This window comes from Arachis ipaensis, chromosome B7 (assembly GCF_059453495.1).
Source record: "Arachis ipaensis isolate K30076 ecotype BB chromosome B7, ASM5945349v1, whole genome shotgun sequence".
Lineage (NCBI taxonomy): Eukaryota > Viridiplantae > Streptophyta > Magnoliopsida > Fabales > Fabaceae > Arachis > Arachis ipaensis.
Window position 1 is genome coordinate 78,117,013 of NC_142442.1, and position 20,946 is coordinate 78,137,958.

Genomic DNA, 20,946 nt, shown 5'->3' on the forward strand with positions numbered 1-20,946 from the left:
TATCTTTTTCTCTTTTTCAGCTTCTCATGTTGTTTCTGAGTCTACTTTTCAAGCTTCGAGCACTTCTAATATCACAAAGGAACTCTCAGCTAGTGCTTCTTCTGGTGTGTTCCATTGTATTTGTTTTCATTTGTCAGGTGTGCCAGCATTTTATAAGTTCTTGATGGAAACAAGGTGTTTTCTTACTTGTTTGTTTTGCTTTTCAATTTCTATCCGTGATGAGTTTGAGTATTTCAATGGTGATGCGAAGAATTTGTTATCGGAGATTGCATCTTGGGCTCCTTCCTTCATGCTTCCAAATGACCTAAATTGCCTTTTCAAGAAGCTTGGGTATCAAGCTTTTCTGGACACATGGAATTTTTTTACTTCACACCCCCTTGCAGACTTGTGGGGTACTCATCGGGATATAGTAAAAAAATATCTAAATAACCTTAAGTTATTTAAATTTAGTGGTCGTTGGCTTGAGAATATTTCTGCTAAATTGGAGCCTCCACCTGGGGTACCTGATATTGCTAGAAAAGAATTATTGTCTAAAGAGTATAATGTTCTCTCTTTTGATGTTTCTACTCTTCAAGAAAAAGTTAACAAGCTTACATCTGAATTGAACATCATGAAGGCTAGGTTAGCCAGCGTCAGCCTGGAGCGAGAGCAATTGGCCAAACATAAGGGGACCACTTCGTCTGTGATTTTTTACAGTGATATTTTGTGGCTGTGATAGTTTTCCAGCACTTTATTTTTTAAAATATGTAACGCTTTGGCAAAGTATATTTTTCCCTGCTGCCTCTATGGCTTTCATCGTACACCTCTTTTTGGGTGTTATGTGATGAGCGGATAATTTATACCCTTTTTGGCATTGTTTTTACATAGTTTTTAGTATATTTTTGTTACTTTTTATTATATTTTTATTAGTTTTTATGAAAAAATTACATTTCTGGACTTTACTATGAGTTTGTGTGTTTTTCTGTGATTTCAGGTATTTTTTTACTGAAATTAAGGGATCTGAGCAAAAGTCTGGTTCAGAGGCTGAGAAAGGACTGCAGATGTTGTTAGATTCTGACCCTCCTGTACTCGAAGTGAATTTTATGGAGCTACAGAAGCCCAATTGGCACGCTCTCAATTGTTTTGGAAAGTAGACATCTTGGGCTTTCCAACAATATTTGATAGTCTATACTTTGCCCGAGATTTGATGGCCCAAACTGGCATTCAAACGCCCACCAAAGACCCTTTTCTGGCGTAAAACGCCAGAACTGGCACGAGAACTGGAGTTAAACGCCCAAACTGGCACCCAAGCTAGCGTTTAACTCCAAGAATGGCCTATGCACGTGAAAGCTTCAATGTTCAGCCCAAGCACACACCAAGTGGGCCCCGGAAGTGGATTTCTACACTATCTGCACTTAGTTACTTATTTTCTATAATCCCTAGTAACTAGTTTAGTATAAATAGCACTTTTTACTATTGTATTCGCATCTCTGCACATTTATTCCTTAGACTTGGAACACTTTATCATCTTATGTTACATTTGGGAGGCTGGCCATTCGGCCATGCCTAGACCTTTTTCTCTTCTGTATTTTCTACGGTGGAGTTTCTACACCTCATAAATTAAGGTGTGGAGCTCTGCTGCTCTTCATGAATTAATGTAAGTACTATTGTTTTTCTTTCAATTCATGCTTACTTCTTCTCCAAGATATACTCTCTTACTTAATTCAATTAAGTCAGAATGAAGGGGTGACCTGTGACAATCACCCACTATCTTCGTTACTCGCTTAGCCAAGATCTGCGTGCTTGACAACCACAAGCGGTCTACATGATGTTCAACGTAGTCATTGGACGACAGTCAGAGTATATTCTCTTGGGTCTCTGATCTACGGACCGAGTCTGGGAGATTAGGATCTTCGTGGTATAGGCTAGAACCAATTGGCAGCATTCCTGAGATCCGAAAAGTCTAAACATTGTCTGTGGTATTCCGAGTAGGATCTGGGAAGGGATGACTGTGACGAGATTCAAACTCGCGAATGTTGGGCGCAGTGACAGTGTGCAAAAGGATAGAGAGATCCTATTCCGACGCTAGTGAGAACCGACAGAGGATTAGCCGTGCAGTAGCTATACCTGGTATTTTTCATCCGAGAGGATCATACAGCTTGCCATGAAAGGGAGTACGCATGGTTGGAAGAAGACAATAGGAAAGCAGAGGTTCATAAGCAACAAAACATCTCCAAACGCTTATCTGAAATTTCCACCAATGAATTACATAAGTATCTCTATTTTATTTTATGTTTTATTTATCTTTTAATTATCAAAACCTCATAACCATTTGAATTCGCCTGACTAAGATTTACAAGATGACCATAGCTTGCTTCAAGCCGACAATCTCTGTGGGATCGACCCTTACTCACGTAAGGTATTACTTGGATGACCCAGTGTACTTGCTCGTTAGTTGTGCGAAGTTGTGAAAAGTGTGAATCACAATTTCGTGCACCATTATGCTTCCCCCTTTTTTTTTAAATACTATGCACACTCCTCCAGGAGTTTTATTTTTCTGTACCTACTTGTGTGATAATTTTATTTTGGATACATACTTTTTTTTTGCAGGGGGAGGGTATGATTCTAAGAAGAGCAGGATTATCTATTGCTATTTTTTCTGCCTTTTTTTAGGCCAAAAAATGAAGGTACCTAGAACTTTTTTGTCCTATTTATGCTCTCTTTTTTTAGGAGCTTGGAGGGTGGGACACTTCACTTTTTTAAAATATTTTGTATTGTAAATTTCTTAAGATGCATCATTTATAACTTTTGAGTATATAATTGCTAATGAAATTTGATGAGCGGATAATTTATATGCTTTTTGGCATTGTTTTTAGTATATTTTTAGTAGGATCTAGTTACTTTTAGGGATGTTTTTATTAGTTTTTATGTTAAATTCACATTTCTGGACTTTACTATGAGTTTGTGTATTTTTTTGTGATTTTAGGTATTTTCTGACTGAAATTGAGGGACTTGAGCAAAAATCAGATTCAGAGGTAGAAGAAGGACTACTGATACTGTTGGATTCTGACCTCACTGCACTCAAAGTGGATTTTCTGGAGCTACAGAACTCAAAATGGCGCGCTTTCAATTGAGTTGGAAAGTAGACATCCAGGGCTTTCCAGCAATATATAATAGTCTATACTTTGGCCGGGTTCAGATGATGCAAAAGGGCGTTTAACGCTAGTTCTACGCTGCTGTCTGGAGTTAAACGCCAGAAACACGTCACGAACCAGAGTTGAACGCCAGAAACACGTTACAACCTGGCGTTCAACTCCAAAAAGAGACTCTGCACGTGTAACATTCAAGCTCAGCCCAAGCACACACCAAGTGGGCCCCGGAAGTGGATTTATGCATCAATTACTTACTTCTGTAAACCCTAGTAACTAGTTTAGTATAAATAGGACTTTTTACTATTGTATTAGACATCTTTGGTCCCAGTTTTAATCTATTGTTCATCTTAGGAGACTATTGATCACATTTAGGAGGCTGGCCTCTCGGCCATGCCTGGACCTTCATCACTTATATATTTTTAACGGTAGAGTTTCTACACTCCATAGATTAAGGTGTGGAGCTCTGCTGTTCCTCATGAATCAATACAAAGTACTACTGTTTTTCTATTCAATTCAACTTGTTCGGCTTCTAAGATATTCATTCGCACTTCAACATGAATGTGATGAACGTGACAATCATCATCATTCCCCCACGAACGCGTGCCTGACAACCACTTCCGTTCCACCTTAGATTGAATGATTATCTCTTGGATCTCTTAATCAGAATCTTCGGGGTGTCAGCTAGATTGATGGCGGCATTCATGAGAATCCAGAAAGTCTAAACCTTGTCTGTGGTATTTCGAGTAGGATTATGGGATTGAATGACTGTGACGGACTTCAAACTCGCGAGTGCTGGGCGTAGTGACAGACGCAAAAGGAGGGTGAATCCTATTCTAGTATGATCGAGAACCTCAGATGATTAGCCGTGCTGTGACAGAGCATTTGGACCATTTTCACAAGAGGATAGGAAGCAGCCATTGACAACGGTGATGCCTCCAGATGATTAGCCATGCAGTGACAGCGCATCGGACCATTTTCACAGAGAGGATGAAAAGTAGCCATTGACAATGTTGATGTCCTTACATAAAGCCAGCCATGGAAAGGAGTAAGATTGATTGGATGAAGACAGCAGGAAAGCAGAAGTTCAGAGGAATGAACGCATCTCCATACACTTATCTGAAATTCTCACCAATGATATACATAAGTATTTCTATCTTTATTTTCTGTCTATTTATTATTTATTTTCGAAAACTCCATAATCAATTATTATCCGCCTGACTGAGATTTACAAGATGACCATAGCTTGCTTCATACCAACAATCTCTGTGGGATCGACCCTTACTCACGTAAGGTTTATTACTTGGACGACCCAGTGCACTTGCTGGTTAGTTGTATCGAAGTTGTGAATGAAAAACAATTTATTAAGACGTGCGTACAAAGTTTTTGGCGCCATTGCCTGAGATCACAATTTCGTGCACCAAGTTTTTGGTGCCGTTGCCGGGGATTGTTCGAGTTTGGACAACTAACGGTTCATCTTGTTGCCCAGATTAGGTAATTTTCTTTTTGTTTTATTTTCAAAAATTTTTCAAAAATCTTTCAAAAATTTCTCATCTGTTTTCGAAAAAAAATAAAAATTCTTTTCAAAAATTTTTATTATGTTCTTCAAAATTTTTAAGAATGAATTCTAGAGTTTCATGAAGCATGTGAAGCCTGGCTGGCTGTAAAGCCATGTCTAAATTCATTTGGACTGGGGCTTCCAACCCAACATTATCAAGAGTAAGCTAGTTGTTGCTAATCCACTTGCTGCTATTCCTGATCCACCTGATTTACATGCTAAAGCTTGACTGGCTATTAAGCCATGTCTAACCCTCAGATTGGAGCTTTAGACTAAGAGTGCAAGATTCCTGGAATTCATATTAAAAATTTTGGAATCCTTATTTTTCTTTTTCACAAATAATTTTCGAAAAATACAAAAAATTTATAAAATCATAAAAATCAAAAATATTTTGTGTTGCTTGTTTGAGTCTTGAGTCAATTTTTAAGTTTGGTGTCAATTGCATTTTTTCTAAAATTTTTATGTATTTTTTCGAAAAATTCATGCATTCATAGTGTTCTTCATGATCTTCAAGTTGTTCTTGGTAAATCTTCTTGTTTGATCTTGATGTTTTCTTGTTTTGTGCCTTTTCTTGTTTTTCATGTGCATTTTTGCATTCATAGTGTCTGAACATGAAAGATTTCTAAGTTTGGTGTCTTGCATGTTTTCTTTGCATTGAAAATTTTTCAAAAACATGTTCTTGATGTTCATCATGATCTTCAAAGTGTTCTTGGTGTTCATCTTGACATTCATAGCATTCTTGCATGCATTCATTATTTTGATCCATAATTTCCATGCATTGAGCATTTTTAGTGTTTTTCTCTCTCATCATAAAAATTCAAAAATCAAAAAATATCTTTCCTTTTTTTTCTCTCATAAATTTCAAAAATTTGGATTGACTTTTTTAAAAATTTTTAAAAATTCATTTGTTTTTTATGAGTCAAATCAAAATTTCAATTTAAAAATCTTATCTTTTTCAAAATCTTTTTCAAAAATCAAATCTTTTTCATTTTTCTTATTTATTTTCGAAAATTTTAAAAATATTTTTCAAAAATCTTTTTCTTAATTTTATCTCATAATTTTCGAAAATATCATCAACAATTAATGTTTTGATTCAAAAATTTCAAGTTTGTTATTTACTTGTTAAGAAAGATTCAAACTTTAAATTCTAGAATCATATTTTGTGATTTCTTGTGAATCAAGTCATTAATTCTGATTTTAAAAATCAAATCTTTTTCAAAACTAATTTCAATCATATCTTTTCAAAAATATCTTTTTATCTTATCTTTTTCAAAATCATATCTTTTTCAAAAATTTGATTTTAAAATATCTTTTCTAACTTCTTATCTTCTTATCTTTTCAAAATTGATTTTCAAAATTTGTTTCAACTAACTAACTAACTTTTTGTTTGTTTCTTATCTTTTTCAAAACTACCTAACTAACCCTCTCTCTCTAATTTTCGAAAAATATCTCCCTTTTTTTCAAAAATTCTTTTTAATTAACTAATTGTTTCAAAATTTAATTTTAATTTATTTCTTCTTTTAATTTTCAAAAATCACTAACCATTTTTCAAAAATAATTTTCGAAAATTCTCCTTCTCTCTCATCTCCTTCTGTTTATTTACTCATCTACTAACACTTCTCTTCATCTCACATCTCTGCTCTCCTCACCCTTGTGTTTCTTTCCTTATATTACATTCTTTTCTTCTTCTTTTCTTCTACTCACACAGGGGAACCTCTATACCTGGGTAAAAAGGATCCCTATTATTATTATTTTTCTGTTCCATCTTTTTCATATGAGCAGGAGCAAGGACAAGAACATTCTTGTTAAAGCAGATCCAGAACCAGAAAGAACTCTGAAGAGGAAACTAAGAGAAGCTAAATTACAACAATCCAGCAAGCACCTTTCTGAAATTTTCGAACAGGAAGAGGAGATGGCAGCCAAAAATAATAATAATGCAAGGAGGATGCTTGGTGACTTTACTGCACCTAATTCCAATTTACATGGAAGAAGCATCTCCATCCCTGCCATTGGAGCAAACAATTTTAAGCTGAAGCCTCAATTAGTTTCTCTAATGCAGCAGAACTGCAAGTTTCATGGACTTCCATCTGAAGATCCTTTTCAGTTCATAACTGAATTCTTGCAGATATGTGATACTGTTAAGACTAATGGAGTAAATCCTGAAGTCTACAGGCTTATGCTTTTCCCTTTTGCTGTGAGAGACAGAGCTAGAATATGGTTGGACTCTCAACCTAAGGATAGCCTGAACTCTTGGGATAAGCTGGTTAAGGCTTTCTTAGCCAAGTTCTTTCCTCCTCAAAAGCTGAGTAAGCTTAGAGTGGATGTTCAAACCTTCAGACAGAAAGAAGGTGAATCCCTCTATGAAGCTTGGGAGAGATACAAGGAACTGACAAAAAAATGTCCTTCTGACATGCTTTCAAAATGGACCATCCTGGATATATTCTATGATGGTCTGTCTGAATTAGCTAAGATGTCATTGGATACTTCTGCAGGTGGATCCATTCACCTAAAGAAAATGCCTGCAGAAGCTCAAGAACTCATTGACATGGTTGCTCATAACCAGTTCATGTACACTTCTGAAAGGAACCCTGTAAGTAATGGGACGCCTCAGAAGAAGGGAGTTCTTAAAATTGATACTCTGAATGCCATATTGGCCCAGAATAAAATATTGACTCAGCAAGTCAATATGATTTCTCAGAGTCTGAATGGAATGCAAGCTGCATCCAACAGTACTCAAGAGGCATCTTCTAAAGAAGAAGCTTATGATCCTGAGAACCCTGCAATAGCAGAGGTGAATTACATGGGTGAACCATATGGAAACACCTATAATCCCTCATGGAGAAATCACCCAAATCTCTCATGGAAGGATCAACAAAAGCCTCAACAAGGCTTTAATAATGGTGGAAGAAACAGGTTTAGCAATAGCAAGCCTTTTCCATTATCCACTCAGCAACAGACAGAGAACTCTGAACAAAATACCTCTAATTTAGCAAATTTAGTCTCTGATCTATCTAAGGCCACTGTGAGTTTCATGAATGAAACAAGGTTTTCCATTAGAAATTTGGAAGCACAAGTGGGCCAGCTGAGTAAAAGAATCACTGAAACCCCTCCTAGTACTCTCCCAAGCAATACAAAAGAGAATCCAAAAGGAGAGTGCAAGGCCATTGAATTAATTACCATGGCCGAACCTGTAAGTGAGGTTGAGGACGTGAATCCCAAGGAGGAAGATCTCCTGGGACGTCCAATGATCAATAAGGAGTATCCTTTTGAGGAACCAAAGGAATCTGAGGCTCATCTAGAGACCATAGAGATTCCATTGAACCTCCTTATGCCATTCATGAGCTCTGAAGAGTACTCCTCTTCTGAAGAGAATGAAGATGTTACTGAAGAGCAAGTTGCCAAGTTCCTTGGTGCAATCATGAAGCTGAATGCCAATTTATTTGGTAATGAGACTTGGGGAGATGAACCTCCCCTGTTTACCAATGAATTAAATGCATTGGATAAACTGAGACTGTCTCAGAAGAAACATGATCCTGAAAAGTTCCTAATACCTTGTACCATAGGCACCATGACCTTTGAGAAGGCTCTATGTGACCTTGGGTCAGGAATAAACCTCATGCCACTCTCTGTAATGGAGAAATTGGGAATCTTTGAGGTGCAAGCTGCTAAAATCTTATTAGAGATGGCAGACAATTCCAGAAAACAGGCTTATGGACAAGTAGAGGACATATTAGTAAAGGTTGAAGGTGTTCACATCCCTGCTGATTTCATAATCCTAGATACTGGGAAGGATGAGGATGAATCCATCATCCTTGGAAGACCCTTCCTAGCCACAGCAAGAGCTGTGATTGATGTTAACAGAGGTGAATTAGTCCTTCAATTGAATAAGGACTCCCTTGAGTTTAAAACTCAAGGACATCCTTCTGTAAACATGGAAAAGAGGCACAGTAAGCTTCTCTCAAAATAGAGTTAACCAGAGCCCCCACAGTCAAACTCTAAGTTTGGTGTTGAACTCCCATATCCAAACTCTAAGTTTGGTGTTGGGGAGTCTCAACAATGCTCTGAACATCTGTGAGGCTCCATGAGAGCTCACTGTCAAGCTATTGACATTAAACAAGCGCTTGTTGGGAGGCAACCCAATTTTTTTTATTTAATTTTAATTTATTTTTATTGTTATTTCATGTTTTATTAGGTTCATGATCATGTGGAGTCACAAAATAAATAAAAAAAATTAAAAATAGAATCAAAAACAGCAGAAGAAAAATCACACCCTGGAGGAGGATCTTACTGGCGTTTAAACGCCAGTAAGGAGCATCTGTCTGGCGTTCAACGCCATAACAGAGCATGTTTCAGGCATTGAATGCTAGAAACAAGCAGCATCCTGGCGTTCAGATGCCAGAAATGCACAGTGAAGAAGAGCTGGCGCTGAACGCTAGAAACAAGCATCTGGCTGGCGTTCAACGCCAGAATTGTATGCAAAGGCGTTTTACATGCCTAATGGGTGCAGGGATGTAAATCCTTGACACCTCAGGATCTGTGGACACCACAGGATCATCTCAGGATCTGTGAATCTCACAGGATCCCCACCCACCTCACCCTCTCTCTCTCTCTCCATTCATGGTCATCCCTTTTGTTTTCCATTCACCACTTACATCCATACACACATCCCTCCATCTCCTCCATATCTTCTTCTTCTTCTTTTTCTATTCTTTCTTCTTTTGCCCGAGGGCGAGCAACATTCTAAGTTTGGTGTGGTAAAAGCATAAGCTTTTTATTTTTCCATTACCATTGATGGCACCTAAGACCGGAGAAACCTCTAGAAAAGGGAAAGGGAAGACAAAGGCTTCCACCTCTGAGTCATGGGAGATGGAAAGATTCATCTCAAGCTTCCATAGCTCAGTGGTAGAACATTTTACTGCAAATCAAGAGATCCTTGAGATACCTCAGGGGATACATTTTCCTCCACATAATTATTGGGATCAACTAAGGATAGGAGCACCAAAAAGCAATGAGGGAGGAGCAAAAAAGACAAGGAAGAGACATAGAAGAGCTCAAGGACATCATTGGTTCCTCAAGGAGAAAACGCCACCATCACTAAGGTGGACTCATTCCTTGTTCTTAAATTTTCTGTTTTTTGTTTTCTTATGTTAAATGTTTATCTATGTTTGTGTCTTTATTACATGATCATTAGTGTCTAAGTGTCTATGCCTTAAAGTAGTGAATATGAATCCATCACCTCTCTTAAATGAAAAATGTTTTAATTCAAAAGAACAAGAAGTACATGAGTTTCGAATTTATCCTTGAACTTAGTTTAATTATATTGATGTGGTGACAATGCTTCTTGTTTTCTGAATGAATGCTTGAACAGTGCATATGTCTTTTGAAGTTGATGTTTTAGAATGTTAAATATGTTGGCTCTTGAAAGAATGTTGACAAGGAGACATGTTATTTGATAATCTGAAAAATCATAAAAATGATTTTTGAAGCAAGAAAAAGCAGCAAAGAACAAAGCTTGCAGAAAAAAAATAAAAAAAGAAAAAAAAATAGAAAGAAAAAGAAAAAGCAAGCAGAAAAAGCCAAAGCTCTTAAAACCAAAAGGCAAGAGCAAAAAGGCAATAGCCCTTAAAACCAAAAGGCAAGGGTAATGAAAAGGATCCCAAGGCTTTGAGCATCAGTGGATAGGAGGGCCTAAAGGAATAAAATCCTGGCCTAAGCGGCTAAACCAAGCTGTCCCTAACCATGTGCTTGTGGCGTGAAGGTGTCAAGTGAAAACTTGAGACTGAGCGGTTAAAGTCAAGGTCCAAAGCAAAAGAAGAGTGTGCTTAAGAACCCTGGACACCTCTAATCGGGGACTTTAGCAAAGCTGAGTCACAATCTGAAAAGGTTCACCCAGTTATGTGTCTGTGGCATTTATGTATCCGGTGGTAATACTGGAAAACAAAGTGCTTAGGGCCACGGCCAAGACTCATAAAGTAGCTGTGTTCAAGAATCAACATACTGAACTAGGAGAATCAATAACACTATCTGAACTCTGAGTTCCTATAGATGCCAATCATTCTGAACTTCAATGGATGAAGTGAGATGCCAAAACTATTCAAGAGGCAAAAAGCTACAAGTCCCGCTCATCTGATTGGAGCTATGTTTCATTGATAGTTTGGAATTTATAGTATATTCTCTTCTTTTTATCCTATTTGATTTTCAGTTGCTTGGGGACAAGCAACAATTTAAGTTTGGTGTTGTGATGAGCGGATAATTTATACGCTTTTTGGCATTGTTTTTAGTATGTTTTTAGTAAGATCTAGTTACTTTTAGGGATGTTTTTATTAGTTTTTATGTTAAATTCACATTTCTGGACTTTACTATGAGTTTGTGTGTTTTTTTATGATTTCAGGTATTTTCTGACTGAAATTGAGGGACTTGAGCAAAAATCAGATTCAGAGGTAGAAGAAGGACTGCTGATGTTGTTGGATTCTGACCTCCCTGCACTCAAAGTGGATTTTTTGGAGCTACAGAACTCAAAATGGCGCGCTTCTAATTGCGTTGGAAATTAGGCATCTAGGGCTTTCCAGAAATATATAATAGTCCATACTTTGGCCGCGTTTAGATGATGCAAAAAGGGTGTTGAACGCCAGTTCTACGCTGTTGTCTGGAGTTAAACGCCAGAAACACGTCACGAACCAGAGTTGAACGCCAGAAACACGTTACAACCTGGCGTTCAACTTCAAAAAGAGCCTCTGCATGTGTATCATTCAAGCTCAACCCAAGCACACACCAAGTGGGCCCCGAAAGTGGATTTATGCATCAATTACTTACTTTTGTAAACCCTAGTAACTAGTTTAGTGTAAATAGGACTTTTTACTATTGTATTAGACATCTTTGGTCCCAGTTTTAATCTATTGTTCATCTTAGGAGACTATTGATCACGTTTAGGAGGATGGCCTCTCGACCATGCCTGGACCTTCATCACTTATGTATTTTTAACGGTAGAGTTTCTACACTCCATAGATTAAGGTGTGGAGCTCTGTTGTTCCTCATGAATCAATACAAAGTACTACTGTTTTTCTATTCAATTCAACTTGTTCCGCTTCTAAGATATTCATTCGCACTTCAACATGAATGTGATGAACGTGACAATCATCATCATTCCCCCACAAACGCGTGCCTGACAACCACTTTCGTTCCACCTTAGATTGAATGATTATCTCTTGGATCTCTTAATCAGAATCTTCGTGGTGTAAGCTAGATTGATGGCGGCATTCATGAGAATCCGGAAAGTCTAAACCTAGTCTGTGGTATTCCGAGTAGGATTCTGGGATTAAATGACTGTGACGGACTTCAAATTCGCGAGTGCTGGGCGTATTGACAGACGCAAAAGGAGGGTGAATCCTATTCCAATATGATCGAGAACCTCAGATGATTAGCCGTGCTGTGACAGAGCATTTGGACCATTTTAACAAGAGGATAGGAAGCAGCCATTGACAACGGTGATGCCTCCAGATGATTAGCCATGCAGTGACAGCGCATCGGACCATTTTCACAGAGAGGATGAAAGTTAGCCATTGACAATGGTGATGTCCTTACATAAAGCCAGCCATGGAAAGGAGTAAGATTGATTGGATGAAGACAGCAGGAAAGCAGAAGTTCAGAGGAATGAACTCATCTCCATACACTTATCTGAAATTCTCACCAATGATATACATAAGTATTTCTATCTTTATTTTCTGTCTATTTATTATTTATTTTCGAAAACTCCATAATCAATTATTATCCGCTTGACTGAGATTTACAAGATGACCATAGCTTGCTTCATACTAACAATCTCCGTGAGATCGACCCTTACTCACGTAAGGTTTATTACTTGGACGACCCAGTGCACTTGCTGGTTAGTTGTATCGAAGTTGTGAATGAAAAACAATTTATTAAGACGTGCATACAAAGTTTTTGGCGCCGTTACCTGAGATCACAATTTCGTGCACCAAAATTCTTGCATGCATTGCAGGATGCTTGCAAAATAATATAACATAAACATTGGCTCAAAAAAGCCTTTTGGAATTGAAATCTAACTCCTAGCACTGAAATTAGGCATAGTACTTCTTAATATACTTGAAATTGATGGGGACAGTGATTGTTCTATGATTTGGGTCTAGTAGGATGCAATGTCTGTTGGGGTGTACTTTAGAAACAATATAAGGACCCTCCCATTTGGGAGCTCATTTTGGCAAAGCATATTTTTCATTACTGTGTCTACTGATTTTAGTACTAGATCTCCCTCTAGGAACACCCTGGGCCGAACATGCTTATCATAAGCTAATGCTAGTCTTCGGTGGTATTCTTCTATCTTGCTTCCCACAACTTCTCTTTTTTCTTCCAACTTTTGCAACTCAGCTTCACGATCCCTTGCTTCGTCTAACAACATTTTGGCGGTGGGTACTTCAATCTCTGCAAGAAGGGTGTTACTCTAGTTGTTCCATATCTGGTTGTTCTGTAAGCCCAGAGAGCAAGTGGTAGGTATTCACTTCAATCTTTATGGGCATCGGTCACCATCTTTGTGAGTATTTTCAAAAGGCTCTTATTAGTAGCCTCTGCCTGGCCATTGCCCTGTGGGTAGTAGGAGAAGACTTGTGATGTTTGATTTGGTACTGTTCAAGAACACCCACACTCTTTGGTTAACAAAGTGGGTTCCATTATCAGATACTAGAACACTTGGCAGCCCGAACTTGCATATTATATTTTCTTTGATAAATCTCACTACTGCTTCAGCATTTGCTTCCTTGACAGCCACAGCCTCCACCCACTTGGTGAAACTTTCTGTTGTAACTAGAATCCATTTCTTCCCCATTGATGGGGGGTTGATTGGTCCCACAAAATCTACCGTCCATGTATGGAATGAGTATGGTGTCTTGAGGCTGTTCTTCTGCACGCTTGGTGCATGTATCAAGTTTGTATGCTTTTGGCATTGTGGACCCTTCCTGGCCCAGTTGATTGCATCTTCCTTCATTTTTGGTCAATAATAGCCAATCCTAATTAATTCATACCACAAGGCCCTTCTTCCTTGGTATCTTCCACATACTTCTTGATGGACTTCTTCTAAGACTTTGTCTTTTTCTTCATCTCGAACACATTTTAGCATCTCCCCGGTAAAACTCTTCTTGAACAACTCACCTTTCTGCAAAATATAGCATTCTTATTTCTTCTTCTATCTCTCACCTTTTATTTTTTTTGAAGGCAAAACTCCAACATCGAGGTACTCTATGATAGGTTGTTGCCAATTGTGAACATTACATATTTGTATACTTTCTTTCGTTTCTTGACAAGACTTGCAAGATACTTGTAATTCATCACAATGAGACTTCATTTTTGGCTAATAAATACCCCACATCTGGAGCCTTTAGTACAACCCAGGGCCCTCTTCTCCGCAAGTGGCTCCATGTAGTTGTTTTACTTTTTCTTTTCCTTCCTCTTCTTTTACACATTTCATGAGGAGTCTATCGTTGCTTCTTTTGGACATTTTCCCATTGAGGAGGAAAAATCCTCTTGTTTCTTTGGTGATGTTGAGCGTTCTGAGATGTTCATGTTGAGGCATTCGCCAATCATTGATTTTTCCTTCCATTGATATTCTTTCTTCTCTGGTAGAACTTTCAGCTGTATGGTGTTCTAAAGCATGTTGTCCATTTTGAATGGTAACTCTACTCCCTAATGTTGCTAGAGCATCTGCATGCTTATTTTCTATTCGGGAAACATGCTCAAATGAAATGTTTTCAAATACCTTCATCAGGTGCTAAACTTGTTCTCTGCATAAGGCCAGACTTCTTTCCTTTGTGCCGTACCCTCCTTGGATCTGTTGTATTATCAGGTTGGAGTCTCCTTTGACATGAAGTTTTTTTATACCAATTTCTTGAGCCATCTTTAGACCAAACATTAGAGCTTCATACTCCGCCTCATTGTTGGTGCAAGAGAAATCCAACCGAAACATGAAAGATAGATTTCTTCCATGGGAGTCTATAAGGACGACTCCTGCCCCTCCTTGTGGATTCGAGGGTGTTTCGTCAAACATGAGGGTCCATATTTTTTCTTCATTGCAAGCATGAACAATCTCTATTGTTCCTGGAATTTGATCTGACAACTTTTCAATAGTTGCTTTTTCAGGACAAATTGACAGGAGGTCAGCCAAAGCTTGGCTCTTAATGGTGGTAGGTGTTACCAATTTCACATCATATTCGCTTAATAGGAGTGCCCAATGACCCATTCTCCCGATCAACATTGGCTTTTCGATTAAAAATCTGAGACCTTCATTTTTTATACAACTTCTACTTGGTGTACTTGAAAGTAGTGTCGGTATCTTTGTGAGATGTATACCAGAGCCAGGCAATGTTTCTCTGGTGAGGAGTATCTTTGTTCTGGCCCTTTCATGGCTCTAATGACATAGGCAATAGGTTTCTCTTTGCCTTCACCTTCTTGTGCAATTAACCCACTAACTGCTTTTTCTCCTACCGCTAAGTATACCTTTAATAGTGCACCAGGTTGAGGCGAAGTCATGGTGTGAGTGGATGTGAGAACGCCCTTGATCTTATCCATCACAACTTGGTGGGGTTGTTTACACTTAAAGGTATTCTTCTCTTTTAAAAAAGGTCTTAGAGGTCTAAAGAGCTCTCCTAATGCTGGTATGAACCTTCAAATTTACCCCAGCTTGCCTATGAACTTTTGGAGTCCCTTGATGTCTTTCGGGGGTTCCATGTCTTGGACAGCTTTAATCTTATCCTCGTCAGTTGAAATGCCTCCTTTGTGGACTCTAAATCCCAAGAACTTTGCAGATGACACCCCAAAGGCACATTTCATGGGTTCATCTTGAGTCTATACTTTCTGCATCTAGTGAACACAGCTCTGAGGTGTTTTGTCTGTTGCTTCTCGGATGTTGACTTAATAACCAAATCGTCTACATAGTTTTCTACAAAGTCATGTATTATGTCGTAGAATATAGCAGTCATGGATCTTTGGTAGGTTGCTCCAGCATTCTTTGGGCCAAAAGGCATGACAGTATAGTAAAAATTGCCTACGGGTGTTCGAAATGCTGTCTTTTCTTCATCTCTATAGAACCTCCCTCCTCCTTTGCGCGGTGCTTCCTCCTTTAGCCAACTCTTCCCCTCTCCTTGTCTGCAGTAGCGTTGACGGAGAACCCAGCAGTGGCAACGAGCAACGGCCCGTGATGATGGCGGAGATATTAGTGAGATTCAATGTGATGAGGACGAGCGGCGTGAACATCTCCATCAATCTCTCTCTCTTTGCAGTTCTGCTTCTCTCTCCTCCTTACCCGTGGTGATTTGACAGCGGCGCTGGTGGCAGTGACGCCCACCGTGCCATCTCCCTCTTCCCCCCTCCTTCTTTCTTTCTTCCTTCTTCTTCTCCCTAGATCTCTCTTTCTTTCCTCTCAGTTTTATTGCTGTATGTATATTAATGAGTGACATAAGGGTATGAATTATTAGGTTATGGGGGAAGAGAAGAATGCATGTTTTTGGGAAGAAAGGGAAAGCTACGCATGTGTTACTACCTGTCTGTGTATGTGTGGCTGACTCTAGGGTTAGCGTTAGAGTAAAATACATACTAGTAGTATAGCAACTTTACAAAATCTTTGAGATAATATAATAATTAGGGTTGAAGAATAATACCGTAAAATTAATTTGGAAACACAATTTTATTTACTAATATACCAATAAATTCAAATAACTATTTCTAATTCAAAATCTAAAATATCCTGATTAATCTTCTTTTATAAAATATAAATTTAAATCCAAAACACAAATTACATCAATCAAATTATATAATTTTCATCGTTTTTCAATTACTTAAAATTTAATTTTAATTATGTAAAATATCCAATGACAATAAAATTATATAAAAATATTAATTAACTTAAATTCAAAATATTCATAAAATTAATTTAATTATTCTTAATAAGTTAGTTTCTAATAATAAGGATCCCGAATTAATATAATAAATTAGAACATTTTTCCTATTTAGATTTTCAAAAAGGCGGGCTGATGTATGTGCATCATGATGTGTTTTTCTATGCTTTTTATATAAGAAATCAATTCATCATGCTTAATTATGGAGTTTTTTTAGTGCTTAAGTTGTATATTGCTTTGATCTTTTTATTTTATGAATTTTGTAGGAAATAATAGAAAAAGAAGCAAAAAACACAAGCTCAAAAAGAAGAAAAGATGAAGTTTTGGGGTTGCTTTGAAATTTAGGAAACGCTTTGGAACTTTTCCCTTGAGGAAAGCGTGGCCCATGAAGCCTTCTCAAGAGGCGTTGGTGATGTGAACTAATTGTGCATGCATGTGGCGTTAATTAAAGGGCGTGTTAGTGGCGTTTCCTTGGCGTGCAAAACCTCTTCTTCATGGGCGTGTGATGGGCGTGCTAGTGGGCGTGGCACGCCGGGCTAAGATTCCAGAAGCTCTCCCAAAACCCTCCAACAAGGGCATGCCATCCGGCGTGTAATATGAAGTGCCACGTTAGGAATACATGAGTGAGCGTGCCATTGGGCGTGCTCGAAGGTGTGGCACGCCAACCTATCACTAAGCGCTTGCCAAAGGTCGTGTCAAGGAAGTGGCACGCCAACTCTTCAATATGGGCATGTAGAGGACGTGCCTGGAAAGTGGCACGCTGGGCCAACTTCCCAGAGAGTAAAACTTCATCCTGGCATGCACTCTGGGCGTGTACTATAAAGTGGCAAGTTGGGGCACACGTCAGCCTGACCTCTCCACCTTCAAAGGAACATAACATGAGGTATAAAGTTTTAAATGAGGTGATTTCAGTTTCATTGAAAAGTAGACTTTCAGAGCTTTACCACCATATATAACACTTTATAGTGGACACTAGATTTGAGATTGAAATTCACCCTGAAAACACAAGAAGCACAACATGTCCCTGCAGAGATGCCAGCATGACCTCTTCATCTTCAAAGAAACATAACTTGAGATATAGAGGTTCAAATGGTGCGCTTCTAGTGATGTTGGAAAGCTGACATCTAGGACTTTCCAACAATATATAACACTTTATAGTGGACGTTGAATCTAAGGGTAAAAATCAATATTCTTTCAGCGTTGCAATCTCAGCGTGCACTATGGCGTGTGCAGTGGGTGTGGCACGCTGAGTCTTGCAAGCTGGGCATGTAGAGGGTGTGCCAATGGGCGGGGCATGCTGGACCAACTTTTCAGAGGACAAATTCTTGCATCTGGGTGTGTAATATGCCGTGCTCGAAGGCGTGGCACGCCAAGGCATTTTGACAGACTGACCTCTTCATCTTCAAAAGAGCATAACTTCAGCTACAAAGGTCCAAATGAGGCGCTTTCAGTGGCGTTAGAAAGCTGACATCCAGGGATTTTCAACGATATATAATATTTTATAGTAGACTTTCAGTTTTAGGCCCAAACAATTCCATCCTTTTAGCACTACAAAATGGGTCACCACTCCAGGGAGCAATTTCTGCTGGGCGTGCCAATCAAAGTGGCACTTGAACCACACACCAACTTCTTCCTGCAGCCTTCAACCTTCAACCAAGCCCACTCCAATTCTCATTCAAGCCACAATTACCAACTAATCAAAGCCACAAGAATCATCTAGAAATAGTTAGTTAATTTTCATTTAATTGTAATTTAAATTTCATTTTGCATTTGTAATAGTCTATAAATAGGACTCTCTCTCACACACATACACACCACCATCCTGGAGGGGGTCTTCGGACTCCTCTCTCTTCTCACCTTCATTCTTTTCCTCTCTTCCACCTTCTTTCACCCACTTTTGTAAATATTTAGTTATGATTTCTAATTTTCAACATTGGAAAAGAGAGCTCTATTGCAATTTAATGAATTAATTTATTTTCATTCTTTTTCTTGTCTTCATCTTTCATTTGATTTTCTAGAAAGAATCTTCGTTCTTCAATTCAAGGATTCAATTGTCTTGGGAAAGAAATTGAGTTCACATAGATTCTATGTGAGCCTTGGGAAAGGGATCATAGAATAATGCTTGAAGTTCTTTCTCACAATTGAGTAAATTTGGGTTTGGATTTGATATAGTGACATGTAATCATCCCAAAATTTGGGTTTATGAGATTATGTGGCTTTAAACAGGGACCAATCTTCATATCTTCTCATGAGCAATTAGATCAAGGAATTGGCAATTGATCAGGTTAAGAGAGATTGATTCACCAAGGGATTGGATTTCAATCACTCATGATTTGCCAAGGGATCAATGAGTTGCATTATTGAAGATGAGATGAAAAATAATTGATCTAGAGAATTCAATATCTCTTGATCCCATCGTGCATTTTATTCTTAGTTCTTGTTATTTACTTCTTGCACTTTAATTTGTTGAACTTTACTTTCCCGTACTTTACTTTTCTTGCAATTTAAATTCCTAATACTTTACTTTTATGTTCTTTACTTTCTAGTCACTTTATTACTTTCTGTTAATTTCATGTCATTTACATTTCTTATTTGCTCATCATCTCAAATTGAACCGTCTAACTAGAATATTCAATCAACTATTGCTTGCTTAATTTGTTAATCCTCATGGGATCGACCTCACTCTTGGTGAGTTTTATTACTTGATACGACGTGGTACACTTGCCGGTAGTTCTACGGATATTTGAGTTCATTAAATTTCCGTATCACGGGTCATTACATTCTACCCATCTTACAAAAATTTTTGTCCTCGAAAATTGATATAAATTGGAAGAAATTTAAACAGACATTACTTTTGAACACATTTAGGGAAAAAGCAAAAAGTTTTTGCATATATAATTTTCAAATACCAGGAACTCATATGATTTGAATATAAGTGAAAAGTGTGATGTGAAGTAGAAGCTACAAGATGATTCAAGGACTGTTTTATTGTGCCAGAATAGGTTTAAGGTCATATCAAAGAGTACAAGATTCATGAAAATAAGTATAAACAACAAAAAGAGAGATAGTCCAGGAGATTCAAGCAGATACTTAGAAACAAGGTCAAACAAGGATACATTCGAACAAAGGAATCCAATACAATTATAAAAGAACGGGCGGTGTACCAGGTCACAGGATACAAACAGGTTTTACGATTCAGGACCAAGTTAATCGTGAAAAATAGCCTCTATCATTCCCAAAACCTGTGATTCACATCTTTTATTAATTCTATTTCGTCTATGATAATCTGTTAGTGTTTTCGTAAACACAAATCATCAGTATTAGGTTGGTCAGACTTAATAACATGAGAGATGCAATGGTCGACTAACAGCATTAATCAATAGACAATCATGCATTTAAAACTCAAAATCTTATCATTAAGACAAGTCCTATTGCATGACAGACACTCAGAGTATGTAGTGAAGCATAGCCAGTCCATCCCTAAGGCTCTAACAAGAACGAACTGCTCTGATACCATAATGTAACACCCTAACTTTTAGCACCCCATAATCGCACTAAAAGTCCAGGCGTTACCTACCTCTACTCCTTTAATTTTATACTATATTTATTTAATATTGAGGCTTCGTGAATACAAAACAGAATTCTAATTAAGAAATCGGAAAAAATATTTATTTTAAATCACTTAATCACATAGGTACACACACACACACACACACACACACACACACACACGTAGCATTATATACATAGTCTTATTCAAATATTCTCAAGTATAAGTCCTACCCCTCTCAACACTAAAGCAATAAATGAATGGGGAAAAAAATCTACAACTAAACCAAATACAGAAAGTACGAATATATAAATATATATACACACAAAATACTGTAGCTGGGTCGTGGCTCCACGCTAAGGATTCTTGAACTTGTTGCTAAAAAAAATCTGTAGGGGGTGAGAACATCGTCCTCGCAGGTTCTCAGTAGGGAAAGAAAATGCCGTAAAAGTAATGAACAAAATGCGAATAATTGACTTTACTCAATAAAACTATTTTTATCAATCCTTGGAAAGTACTTCTTAATTTTACTTTAGATAATTAATTACTTTCTTTAAATTTCTAAACTTAAAACGAATCTCAATTATAATATTAGTTCTTAATCACCTTGATACACAAATTAATAGCACAAGAGACCCAATTGGACACACAAACAAGGCACAATCATAGAGAAATAAAACAAGTAAATACAACCAAATATAAATTCGCAAACAATATAATGCATATCTAGTCCAATCACAAGTAATGAGCTCATTTGTCAATTTCGACCCGCACCCGATGTAATCCAACTCGCAAGTCAGATAAGCTATT

General features: G+C 37.8%; 3 protein-coding genes and 1 non-coding gene across 4 annotated transcripts; 1 reads left to right on the plus strand and 3 right to left on the minus strand.

Moving 5' to 3' along the window:
- The first annotated feature begins 6,460 nt into the window (after window positions 1-6,460).
- Window positions 6,461-8,761, plus strand: LOC148553067 (uncharacterized). Its single transcript, XM_088492961.1, is given in 1 exon segment — window positions 6,461-8,761. A coding segment is annotated over 1 exon segment (2,301 nt).
- LOC148553068 (small nucleolar RNA R71) lies at window positions 6,995-7,102 on the minus strand. Its single transcript, XR_015892557.1, has one exon. It is a non-coding gene; the product is annotated as a small nucleolar RNA R71 (small nucleolar RNA).
- Window positions 8,762-12,829: 4,068 nt separating the features above from the next.
- LOC148553069 (uncharacterized) lies at window positions 12,830-13,525 on the minus strand. The gene is made up of 2 exons (XM_088494764.1): window positions 13,327-13,525; window positions 12,830-13,125 (listed from the first exon to the last, which is right to left on the minus strand). The coding sequence occupies exons 1-2, from the start codon at window positions 13,523-13,525 to the stop codon at window positions 12,830-12,832; spliced, it is 495 nt and encodes a 164-aa protein (XP_088350890.1).
- A 939-nt stretch (window positions 13,526-14,464) lies between these two features.
- On the minus strand, window positions 14,465-15,222 carry LOC148553070 (uncharacterized). Its single transcript, XM_088494765.1, has 2 exons — window positions 15,043-15,222; window positions 14,465-14,950 (listed from the first exon to the last, which is right to left on the minus strand). The coding sequence occupies exons 1-2, from the start codon at window positions 15,220-15,222 to the stop codon at window positions 14,465-14,467; spliced, it is 666 nt and encodes a 221-aa protein (XP_088350891.1).
- Window positions 15,223-20,946: the final 5,724 nt, after the last annotated feature.